Source organism: Neopelma chrysocephalum, unplaced genomic scaffold, assembly GCF_003984885.1.
Source record: "Neopelma chrysocephalum unplaced genomic scaffold, ASM398488v2 Primary Assembly neopelma1_382, whole genome shotgun sequence".
Classification (NCBI taxonomy): domain Eukaryota; kingdom Metazoa; phylum Chordata; class Aves; order Passeriformes; family Pipridae; genus Neopelma; species Neopelma chrysocephalum.
The window spans coordinates 4,186,898-4,198,846 of record NW_020898046.1 but is presented as its reverse complement, the minus strand read 5'-3'; the positions used below and the strand labels follow the sequence as shown (position 1 = coordinate 4,198,846).

The following is an 11,949-nucleotide window of genomic DNA, read 5'->3' as shown; positions in this document are numbered from 1 at the left end:
TTCAAAGGCTGATGTCAGTGTATTTCAAAGAGATGCATTGTATATGCTGAACAAGTAAGTCTTTCCTGTTTCATGCAGAATGTGCTTTAGATGAATGTAAAAATTGAAAGCGAGAAGTCAACAGCAGTTTTTATTTTCTGTTCTGTCTTGACCTTGTGTTGGGTATCACATGCACACACACCCTTTTGGACCAGGATAAAATGTCAGTAAATGACACAATCCTTTTTGTTTTGTGACAAAAACTGACTGTTAGTGCTTTTTTTTTCTTTAGAAAAGTAAATGTTTCCTAGGAAAGACATGGGCATTATTTATTAATTTCCAGCTCAGTATAATGGACATTGTTACATACTAAAAAACTAAGAAAGCTTCCTTTTAAATTACAGTACAGTAAAGAAAAACATCAAACACTCACCTCAAGCACCAGGGTGGTACAGGAAAGCAGGTGACATGGCAGTTGTAACAAGAGGGGAACTAGCACCTTGGAGGATGCCAGCTGCCAGCCAGGGGGAACGAGAGGACCTGGCCCACTCAGACCTAACCTCTGTCCCCCTCACCCACCTAGGGCAAACAGGACATCACAGGGATGCTTACATCCTCTGGGGAAGGCACCACCCTGCTGCAGGTGTAATTTTGTGGAAAGAGGGAACTGGCAGAAACCCAAGCTGTTGTCCCCATCCCACCCCGGCTGATGCTGCCACGCCACCACAGGTTTCTGTTTTGGCAGCTTAGCCTGCTGTTCATCAGCCTGCTCTGGCTGCTTGTTTCCCTTTTTATGGTCTTCTAAGCCTCTGGTAGGGCTTGGAAACTGAGAGTGATCTTCTGTGCTGTGCAAGTGCATAAAAGATGTATCCTCTTTGGGTTTCAAAATAACCCATTAGAGATTAAATGATAATAGGTTTATTTAAAGCCTGAAGGAATTTCCTTCTCGTCATGTATGATGCAACATCACATGGGAGATTAAGGTCCAGAGTAACTTTCAAGGCTATTTTTAATCTGTCCTCAAATAAGCCCTGCTTTTATATATACATATATAAAGACCTTCAGAGTAGAGCATCCTCTCTGATTTTCTGAAATTAATTTGGACACTGAGTTGTGTCTACGTTTTCTCAAGCAGTGCCCATTATAAAACATGCAGGAGAATATAACATGAGTGAGCATCACATTCAGCTGTGAGTTTAAAAGGCTTCACATAGGCAGCAAAAGTACATTGAACCTGCAGCAGGAATTTTTTTTAGGCCACTTGTCTGATCTGAACATCACCTGTAGAGAAGCACAAGAGCCTGGCAGAGCTGGTGATGTAACCAGGGTGGATCTGGGGCAACCAGATCCATCCTAAGCACTTCTCATGGCTTGAAAGCCATGAAAAATTAAGGAGGTGTCCTGGTGAAATGTATGAGGGGTGAAGTTCATGATCAAGTTGCTGCAGAGAGGACACTGCACAGAAAAACTGCTTCCATGGGAGGTAGCAGGATATTGCCTTACATGGCTAATCCGCAGCTGAGCCGCTCCGAAGAGCTCTTCCCTAACATGGGAAGGGCCAAAAATGAAAGAATGAGGAAGAGTTCATTGCTTTCACATCAACACAGAGACATCAATGGGCACAAAGATGGACTTTTGCTACTCACAAAAGCTTTCTGGCCCAGGTGTCTGGGGCACAGACTTGTGACCCGTGGGGCAGTTTCCCTGTGGAGGTGTGCTCTGTATTGGCTTTTGTGCCCTCCTCAGGCTACCAAGTTGGTGAGATGCCTGACAACAGGCAGGGCTGACCAGGCAAAAAGCATCTCTGCCTCTGCCCAGTCCTCTTAGAAGGTGTGTGCCATGGCCCATGGGGGCAGAGAGCTATGAAGGGTACCTAGTGAAGGGCTCTGGAGGAAAACACCTACCGGAACAGGGTTTGCAGGGCAGGTGGAAGGCACTACCTCGTCTCCCTTTGTGGAGGTAACTCTAATGAACCTGTATTAACGCAACAGTCAGGAGATCTCATCAAATGCTTGCCCATGTGCTTCTGGATACTGGACTGCTATTCAGCTGCTCGAGGGACGAGAGAGGTGCTTTGGAAATCAGGATGAACTGCAGATTTTGTCATCTCTGGATATCTTCAGATACCTGGTCTCTGGATGACCTAACCCATGAAGGAAACGGTGAACTACACGTTCTTCTGACAAAGGTCCAGCCTCGCCATGGGCCCACCTGGGGCAGCCCTTAGCCAGCAGGGAGACCTGAACTCCAGCCTGATCCAGCCTGACTGAGCCCAGGTGAGGAAGACTGATGGTGCAACGAAACCTGGGCTCTTAGGAAGAAGAGGGCTACAGTGGCAGCAGCAGGCTCCAGAGGAAGGTGTGCACAGCGGAGTGCAGGGACACCACCAGAGAGGGTCTATTTGGGTGTCTTTATTTAAAATTGTATCAATTTATGAACGAACAGCCTTGAAAGTTCTCCACAAAGCTAAAATGGAGCTTTGCTCCATCATCTACTTCTTTTCCTTTTCACTTTTTTTCTGCATGTACCTTCCCCTCCTTGATTGCTCAGTCAGAAACAGAGGAAATCGAGTGTAAAGGGAAACACTGACTATTTTGTAAAGATCTCCAGATGATAAATAAACAAAACAGAAACAAAAGCAAACACAGAAAATATTTTTTCCTCTATCTATGCTTTTAGTTATTCTAGAATCATGGAATCAGCTGGGTTGGAAAGGACCTCTGAGATCATCAAGTCCAACCCTTGATCCACTACCACCATGGTTACTAGACCATAGCACTGAATGCAACATCCAGTCTCATCTTAAAAACCTCCAGGGATGGAGAATCCACCCTTTCCCTGGGCAGCCCGTTCCAATGCCTGATTACCCTCTCTGTAAAGAATTTCTTCCTAATATCCAACCTAAACCTCCCCTGGCAGAGCTTAAAACCATGCCCTCTTGTCTTACTGAGAGCTGCCTGGGAGACGAGATCGATGCCCACCTGGCTACAACCTCCTTTCAGGGAGTTGTAGAGAGTGATGAGGTCTCCCCTGAGCCTCCCCTTCTCCAGGCTAAACAACCCCAGCTCCCTCAGCCTCTCCTCATAGGACTTGTGTTTGAGTCCCTTCACCAGCCTCATTGCTCTTCTTCTGGACCTGCTCCAGCACCTCAATATCCTTCCTGAACTGAGAGGCCTAGAATTGGAGCTGCTTGTAACACTGCTTAAGTCAAGCTTGTTACATCACAAGTGTAATTTTACACTAGTGGCTCTTTTTATGCTAAACATGCATGATCCATGCAAATACAGGTGATTTTTTACTTGATACGTGACACATTGCATGACAAGTGCACAAACATTGCAAACTGCCAGAAATGTAGTATAAGGGCGATGAATACTGTGGGCACTGGCCTTGTTTGAGGGACCTCCCCTCCCCATCCTGAGCCCTTGCAAACATCTGGCTGAGGTTTGCTCAGATATTGACTGTCATTTTGGTGGTCTAAATGGGATCCAGCTTGTGCATTGCTCTTGTGGGGTGCAACCTTTTTCTAATGGATGGCATTAAAACCAGAAAATGAGTACTCAGGAGTTACATAATTGCTTGCTCATTGGCCTCTTTTTTCTTTCCCCCTTCTTTCTCTCAACGGAGATTTATACTTTGACAACAAACCTTTTCCTGAGGTTGAAACTTTGTATAAAACGTATGCGTTCCTAAACAAACTAGCCTGACAGCTGCCTGGAGGCCACACAAAACGCAAGATGAAAAAACAGGCTAAGGGGAAAGGAACTGACTTATCGTCATCCACAAGTGATATTTCACGCTTAACACATTTTCAAACAGTGGCAAGCTGGCTGTCCCCTGAGAAACCTTCATTTAGATCAGCTTAAATTCTAGAACGTGCTAAACTTTGCCCGCTGATTCCTGCTGTCTTTAGAGCGGCTGCTGACCTGCTCACCCGGCAGGGCTCGAGCTCCCGGCGCCGTGCCCGCAGCCTCACTCCCGCGGCATTCCAGCACCGGCGGGCGGGCCGGGCGTCCGCCAGGCGCTCTGGCCCCGAGCAGTGCCCCGGCTCCAGGGAAAAGATATTCCCGGCCCTCCCTGCGCCCGCCGGGGGCTGAGCCCGCCCTGCGCATTGGCCGCGCCGCGCGTCACTCCCGGCGGCGGCGGCGGCGGCGGGGGCCGGACTTCCCTTCCTCGTCGCCGCGGCGGCAGCGGCGGGGCTGGCGGTGGGTGAGTGCCGGGGAGGGAGAGCCAGAACCGGCGGTGGGGCTGCCGCCGGCCCCGGGGCCGACACGGTGCGGAGGGAGCCGGGGCTGGGGCGCGGCGGATCCCCCTGTGCCCACCGCCCTCCCCGGCGCAGGACGCGCGTCCCCGGGCGGCGCCTCCGCGGGCCGGTGCGGGGAGCCGGGGGCGGCCGCTGCTGCTGCATCCCCTGGCTGCGGGGCGGGCAGGGCTCCGCTGCCCGGGGGTGTCCGGGGCCGCTGCTGGCGGTCCGGGATCGGTGGTGTGTGTCCGCGGGAAGCGGCGGTCGGGGCGTGGGAAGCAGCGCCAGCAGCATCACAGAAGCCAAGAAGCCCGTGTTCGGGGTGAAGGCAGGGAGGTGTTTTTTACTGGGATTGCAAAATGGAGGGGATGGGGGTGGGTAGGTGTCTTGTTTGATTTTAGGTATCTGTTTTTAAATTTTTTTTTTGGGGGGGGGCACATCCAGCTTGAGGGCCCGTGGTTGTGCAGTGGAAATGCTCTGTTCCTTCTTTAATTAATTTGCTGATACACCTTGTGTTCTCTTGCTCTATAGCCTAGTTCACATTGGACATTGAGTGGGACTAGAACGGGGGCAGAAGGAAGAAGAAAGTGGGCTTGGAGCCTTAGTGGCAGAAAGAAGCAGTAAATTCCGTCATTGTTGAGCAATGCTGATAGAAGGAGCACATTTGCTAGCTGAAATCTCACAAACAAGAGGGAAGGAAAAACTTGTTTATTCATGCTCTGCCAGTTGGCAGATCTCTGTTTAGAGAGGATTCAGCTTTGAGTGTTGCTTGTTGCAATCACGGTATTTACTTAGCTGACTTTCCCAGAAAGGGCACAGAGTAGAAGTGGCTTTAAAATATGTTTGTGTGATTGTGTGAAGAGACTGTGTATGGCATAAGAGCTATTAAGAAGAGAGAGGCAAAATAAAACACATCCTGTCATGATTGTACATGCAGCATTATTATTTCACCAAACCAGCGGGGTGGCTTTTTCACCAAAGGATATATACTTAGTATGTCAGCTGAGCCTTATTATAGCAGAGGGTGGGTCTTCCACCCACAATAGATTTCCTCAAAATATTCCTCACAGTGCGAGGTTTTCCTAGCTCTAGCTGTGCTGTGTACATCCTTCACTGTTTTGATGGTGAATTATTCTTGGAACGTCAGGCTTTGAGAATGTGGCCTTATACCTTCTCCCCTCCTTTTTTTTTTTTTTAATTGTTTGTTATATGTGAGGATTCTCTGCAAGGGACTGGCTTTACTGCATTGCATCTTCTCTTATCTCTGAAACACCAATATCAAGCTGGCTGTGTTGTGATCTGTGAAGAACAGAAATAGGTGATGTGGTTGGGTACTGCAGTTCTTGCAATCCAGTTTTTAAAAAGAAGTGGGAACTTTAATGCCCTGACTGATGCATTTAAGAAAAACATCTCCCCTAGGGGTTTGTCCTCAGAAGATAAGAATTCAGGTTTTTTAAGGTGTATTGAGCTAGGAATATTAATCACTTTTAAAATTTCAGATAAATGAATATAAATCATATCCATTTTTTATATATATATATATATATATACATGTGTGTATGTGCAGACACATGTCTGTTAGTGCTTGCCTACACCAGAAACTTTTTATGTAATTGTTTTAGTATAAGAAAGGTATGCAGCTTATAGAGCTGGCTTGCACTGTAACATGGATTTTTACTTCCTCTGCTACTGTCAGAGAAGAGTAACTGCCTTAACCAGATTGGAAACCAATTTCACCAGAGTGTGAAATTATCGTTTAAAGTCTCGTTGTGTTTCAGGACACAGCTCCTACTAAATACATAATGTATTTAGACCTGCAGCAGCTTTTTTGGGGCGGATAAAAAAACCTGTCTTACAGTTGTGGTTTTAAAAATGTGCTATGTCTTCAACATAAGGAAATTCACCAAGCCATTGGAAATATTTAGCTGTGCCTGTACACTCAAATTGAAAATGGCTATGTTGGTTGCTGCTCTCCAGTGGAAGGTACTCCCCATGAAACTGAGCTCCACAGCAATTTATCAGTAGAATGTTTGGAGAATGGGGGGGATGGGGTTCGATAGAGATGATTTAAAAAAACTAACAAAAAAAATCTAGTGAAGACTAGATTTTCTTTGTCTGCCATAGGGATGGTTAAACTTGAGGGACTTCAGAAAATGTGGCCACATGAATGAGGGTTGAACGAAATATCACCCCAGAGTTTGTATAGATAAGTGGGAGTTAGAAGTCTTCCTGTTTTGAATAGCGTCTTAGCTGGAGGAAGAACATCTCTTACCAATCACGTCACATCGTGGTGCCCATTAGCAGCAAATTCTTTTGTGGAATATGAACGCAAGGAAAGCAATTAAAGTATTTTTAGCATTTTTAAATGAAAGTAGCACTGGGGAAGACGACTAGTCTATAGGGAGCAGACCGTTGAGGAGCCCTTTTAGAAGGTATCCTAAATTAATATTTAGCTCATGTTGTACAATGTCATTGTGGTTCACGTTGTATACTAGTGAAATCTTTTCAGCTCAGAGGCAGTATCCATTTATCCTAGCAGGGAATGTGACCTTTGGATCTTCAGGATTGCTGCTATTGTGCTGCTTATATCTCTATTATATCTTCATAATAAGGCAATTCCCCAGGCTGAGGGAAATGGCAGTCCCGGATTTCTGCCGTTTCAGGTGTCAGTTTTGAAATGATTCCCTACCACCTTCAGGGTATTGCTCATGCATTTTTGGTTTGTTTTTTTTTTTGTTTTCTTTTGTTGTGATAGAACATGAAGTTTGCTATAAATGTAGCAGTTGTGCCATTTAAAGCACATGTACACACTTCAATTTTCTTATGTCCCACGGCATTCCTATTCTTAGCATAGCCAGTGTAGAGGGTATCTTCCATCAAGCTTTTGTGCTGAGGGCAACCAAATGCAGTGTATACCATGACTGATTTAACTAGGCAGGGCTTTGTAACCTCCTGCTTTTTCCTCTTGGTGCCTTGGAGCCGGCCAGTGATAAGCACGTGTGAGAGTGTGAATGAACTGAATTATGATATAGAGGAGCAAGGGCTGGTAGCCATAAACGGGGTTCATAGCACGATTTAAAGCACCTAATAAAAGATCCAAGTAGATGGTTTGTGGTAGGAAATTGCACCACTGATGAAGTAGTAACTGGAAAATCGAGACCTCTCCCTCACTCCTCCAGCTTAGTTCTGCCTCAGGGGAAGTGACCGCTGCTGACAGGCAAGGGTAGTGTGGTAAGAAATGAACACCCGTTACTTAGGGCTTAGATTAGGAAAGGCTTTATTGCTAATACCTAGAGCTTGAATTAGCACTGGGTTTTGGAAACAAACTGAATGCATGTTTCCTGTCTACTTGGAGTGGGAGTAGGAATCTTTGGTGTTTCAAGGGTTACCTTTTGGTTTTCTGTCCTGTGCTAAGATAGGAAATGCTGCTGCTGCTGTAAATTGCCTTAGCTTAAAACATGGCATGGTGTGTCATAAGACTTATGTCTCAGGTATTTCATTTTTTAATCTTCCTTCTTATTCCCTTTGCAAAAAAAAGTTTTAATTAGTTTCTGGCTCAATCAGAGGAGTTTGCAATGTCTTATTAGTGTAGCATGCTTACAAATAAGCCAAACCTATTGAGATTAGGAGTGACAAGGGAGTGTTACTAAAATGTTTCACGTGCTTCTTCTGGAATGCTATTTCCCTCCCCCCAGCTTTTATGCATTAGCATCCCGTTGTCATTATTAAGTTCACTCTGAGTAATTCCTTGGACCTTTTCTATTGCTGTGTTTTTTTTCCCTTCCCATGTTACCCCACTCTGAAATCCCTGACTTTACTGAGCACAGTGCAAAAGATAACACCTGACTGCTGGCAAGTTGCATCAATGTTACCTGTCCATTGCTGTCAGGGCCAAGCTGTCAGTGTGCTGCTCCATGTGAACTGCTGTCGGTGTCCTGCTTCTTGGGGAATCTGTGCTTCAGTTTAGGGGGGTGTACGTGTACTTGCACAAATTTGGGTTGCAAGAATATGTTCACTTGAGCAAAGTACTTCTTAATCCGCGTTTATCAGAAATAACGCAGTCCTGCATTGGCCAGTACACCACAAATACTGTGTCGGTCTGTTCAGGAGTAGTCTGACCACCTTTGAGATAATTTGTAAAGATTTCTTTAGAAGTGATCGCAAATATAATGCTATAATTCTAAAAGTTCAGGTTTGGACCTGTTAGTCTAAAAAGCAGGTTTCTTCTTTTGGTTTGGGGAGTCATTTGTTATTTGGGTTTTGAAGCAGAGTGATTTTTCTGAAGTAAAAGCTCAGTCTGCTGGGTTTTAGAACACTTCTACTACCTTTAAGATGGCCAAGGCATGAAGGTGCTGATTCAGTATCAGAGCTGAGCTGTCTTGATTCTTCTTTGTCTGTCTAATGGTTTACTGGCAGTTTGCAAACTTGACAGTCATGCAGGAAATGCTTTTTCTGTTTTTTTCCACCTCCTGCCTTGAGCAGCAGGATCTCTGTAGGATCAGTTGTGGAGTACTTGCTTCATTCACACTCATTTCCCTGTTTCTTTTGCCCAGGAAGGATACATGACTTGCTGAAAAGAGAGAAAATGCTATGCTGGGGCTACTCGTCTTTTGGACAACCTGGGATAGGTAGTAACCTCCAGGTCATCATTCCTGAACCACAGGTGTATGGATTCATTCATGACAGAAATGTCAAGGAGGTGGCATGTGGAGGAAATCACTCTGTGTTCCTGTTGGAAGATGGGGAGGTGTATACCTGTGGTTTGAACACCAAAGGTCAACTGGGGCATGACTGTGAAGGAAGCAAGCCAGGTAAGTCCGCTTTTTATATGCTCTTCAAACTGTCTTGAGGCTGGTGGGCTGAGAAGATTACGGAAGCTGCTTTGTACTGATTGCTCTAGAGCTGGAGCAGCTCACAGAGCTGATAATCATGTCACGTAACACAGTAATGATGCTGAATAATACTAGCTGGCTCTGGAAAGCTAAAGCTGAGCAGCATGAGTGAGGAGATGGGTCTGCTTACTTTGCCTGGGAAATGCATCAAAATGGAGGCAAGAGCAGATGGTCTCAGGGCAGATTTTGGTATTTGGCATTACATTTCCCTTTCACAAAAAAGGAGAGGACCATGAGTCACAAGCATCTTCTGCTTTGTCTTTCCAATTGCATTGCATCCTTATGCCTACCCTTGTTCAGTTATTGCTGGGAATTTTCTCATGTATGTCAAAGAGTATAAGTGGATCTGTATTGAATATAGTTGTTTAAGAACAAACTTGGTTTTGGCCAAGAGGGTCTGTAAATTTTGTTTTCCCCTCTTGGAATCTCTTGGCAACTTGTGCCTTCACCCCCTCATGCTTTCTTAACATGGAAGAAAGTCATTGTAGCATTGTGTTCCCCAGACTCACCTTGCGTTTTCTTTGTTGGGTTCCAATGGGCAGAACCCATGAGTGCAGAACCCGAGGCAGATACTACCTCTCCTTCCCAGGGTGGAGGAGTGATATAATTGTGAATTGTTATTTGAAGAAACCCTGAAGCCTTTCTCGTGGACTCTTTTGAATGTTGGCCTTCCAGTTTACTTTCCATTAACTTCTTGGTTTTGGCATGTGGTAAAGACACAGGTATTTCTGTTTCCATAATACAATAAAAATCCTGCTGTGGGTAATTAGAGCAAAAATTCCTCAAATTGCAGACTGCCCTCTGTAGGGCTTGGGGCTTCTGTAGCATAACCTGTTATTGCACGACAGAGAGATAAGATGCCTACAAAATAGCCACAATTCTCCATGTAGTATGTGCAAATCTGACCTGACTGATTCCATTGCTCCTTTTCTCTGTTGATGTCTGTTGTCTCTTTCTCTCAAAATGGGGTGGTACGTGTTGGATGCTGCATGACCAAGGTGGGCTGCATTAGAGGAGGTGACCTTGAATCTGGCCTTTCTTGCTTTTCTGATAAGTGGATTCTAGGCAATTACTGAAAGAGGTCTTGATTATCAGGACTGGCTAAGTCCTCTCTCTGCTCAACACACTATTCATCTACTGAGGACTTGAGGACTTGTAAATTTAGGCCCTGGAATAAATGAGGTGCTTAGTGGAAGGAAGACAAGCCTCCTGAATATTCAACTCCAACCGGTGAGGATACTTCCTCCTGCAAATCACCCAACTAGCCTACTGTTTTACCCATAAAATAAAGCAAGCATAAGATTATTATGAAAATGGAAGATTCACAGCAAGCAGGAGATCATAACTGGAAATGATCTCATGAAAGGGATCTCACGAATCTTGAATGCTGAAGTGTAGACCTCAATCCTGCCTTCAGCTAGGCTTGTAGAAGAGGGGCAGTCTGAGATTTTGAAAGAGAAATAAAAAGTTCCCTGTGTTTGATCCCAAATGCACTTCTACTCCTTAAATGAAGGGTCTGTCACACTCCCAGTTATCTTACAGGTTTCATTTATTCTGATAAAGGTTGCGCAGTGCTACTCTCTGAGGGGCCTGTGGCCATTCTTGAGTCATCATGTATCTCTACCAACACAGCACTACTGACTGTGCCTGCAGTGGGATTTCTGCTGACTGGGGCAGTTGGGAGGGATGTGCTGTAAAGCAAGGAACAGCTTCTCTTTAGAAGCTGTTCATGATGAACAGTCACAGCAATCTTTACAGTAACAATAAACTTGGGGAGAGACCCATCCCAGATACTGCTGTGTGTGGATCTGTTTGTCTTCCAGCATTGGGAACTGAATTTCTTAGTTTTCTTCTGCAAATAGGAACAAGGAGAATCAAGCCTTCCTCTTTTACCCCCACTTCCCCTGCATGGGATAAAGAGAACCTTACACCTTCTGTATAGGAGGCTTGTCAAAGATCATATTTTCTATTTTTGTGGACCTATGAATGAAGCCATGGCTAATAGGTAGTGAAGATGTATGTGTGCAACATAAGGTCCTGAGCTGTTGGAAATTATAGAGATGACTGTCTGAAGCAGAGAATGGGAGAAGTGCCTGGAATTGGGAGTCTTGCAGCTGCATCTCTCCAGCCTCTGCTGGACAGGGTAGTGTGGGCTGAGGTCTCCTGGTTTTTCTGCCCTGTGATTTGATTCTGACAAGCTTGTGAGGGCAGCTAGAAATGGGTGACCTCTGTCCAGCTCTGGAAGTGAGCCACATCTCCTGATTCAGGAAACTGTGACATAGTACTGACTGTCTCCTTCAGGCAACCCCTGGAGACCCACCTCTGGACTTCAGAAATACTTACCATGACCTGCAGTGTCTTTGTTGCATTTGAGAGTAACACCAAGACAGGAAAATATGCAGGGGGTCTTGAACCTTTTGAAGGCTTTAAGACTTCATAGGAGTGGAGTGATCTCCTTCGTTCTGCCTAGGTCTTTGCTCATAAGAGGAAATTCCCTTTTATTTCTTACACTTTTTGTGTGTGTACATAGGACTTAATGCTGCCAGAATGTATGGTCATGTTGTTTAGAGATGGTTATTTCCCAGCATGATGCTGGCTTGTGAATAGAATTCTGGGACTTTACAGTGCAATGAACACGGATCCAACCCTGTTCTTCTTCCACGGCTTGCAGGTTTTACTAGTGACTTCAAGTGGGAGAAGAGTTGTTATATTTGCAGTGAGTGCTTTTTGAAGACTTTGCATCTCTTTCTTCCTTTACTACATATTCAGAATAGTTTTTTCTCTTGTTCTGCTGTCCATTTACACATATCTGTAATAGGATTCAATTTTGCTTCT

At 45.2% G+C, this 11,949-nt stretch overlaps 1 protein-coding gene across 4 annotated transcripts in view; it reads left to right on the top strand.

The window, feature by feature from the left end:
* The first annotated feature begins 4,131 nt into the window (after window positions 1-4,131).
* HERC3 (HECT and RLD domain containing E3 ubiquitin protein ligase 3) overlaps window positions 4,132-11,949 on the top strand; it is a 48,612-nt gene continuing 40,794 nt past the window's right edge. For all 4 annotated transcript variants that reach the window (XR_003537710.1, XR_003537711.1, XR_003537712.1 and 1 more), the window contains exons 1-2: window positions 4,132-4,188; window positions 8,776-9,033. Coding sequence is in view for 1 of the 4 variants with exons in the window: in XM_027706555.1 (XP_027562356.1) it covers window positions 8,808-9,033 (226 nt within the window). In the remaining 3 variants the exon portion in view is untranslated. The remainder of the gene's footprint in view (window positions 4,189-8,775; window positions 9,034-11,949) is intronic.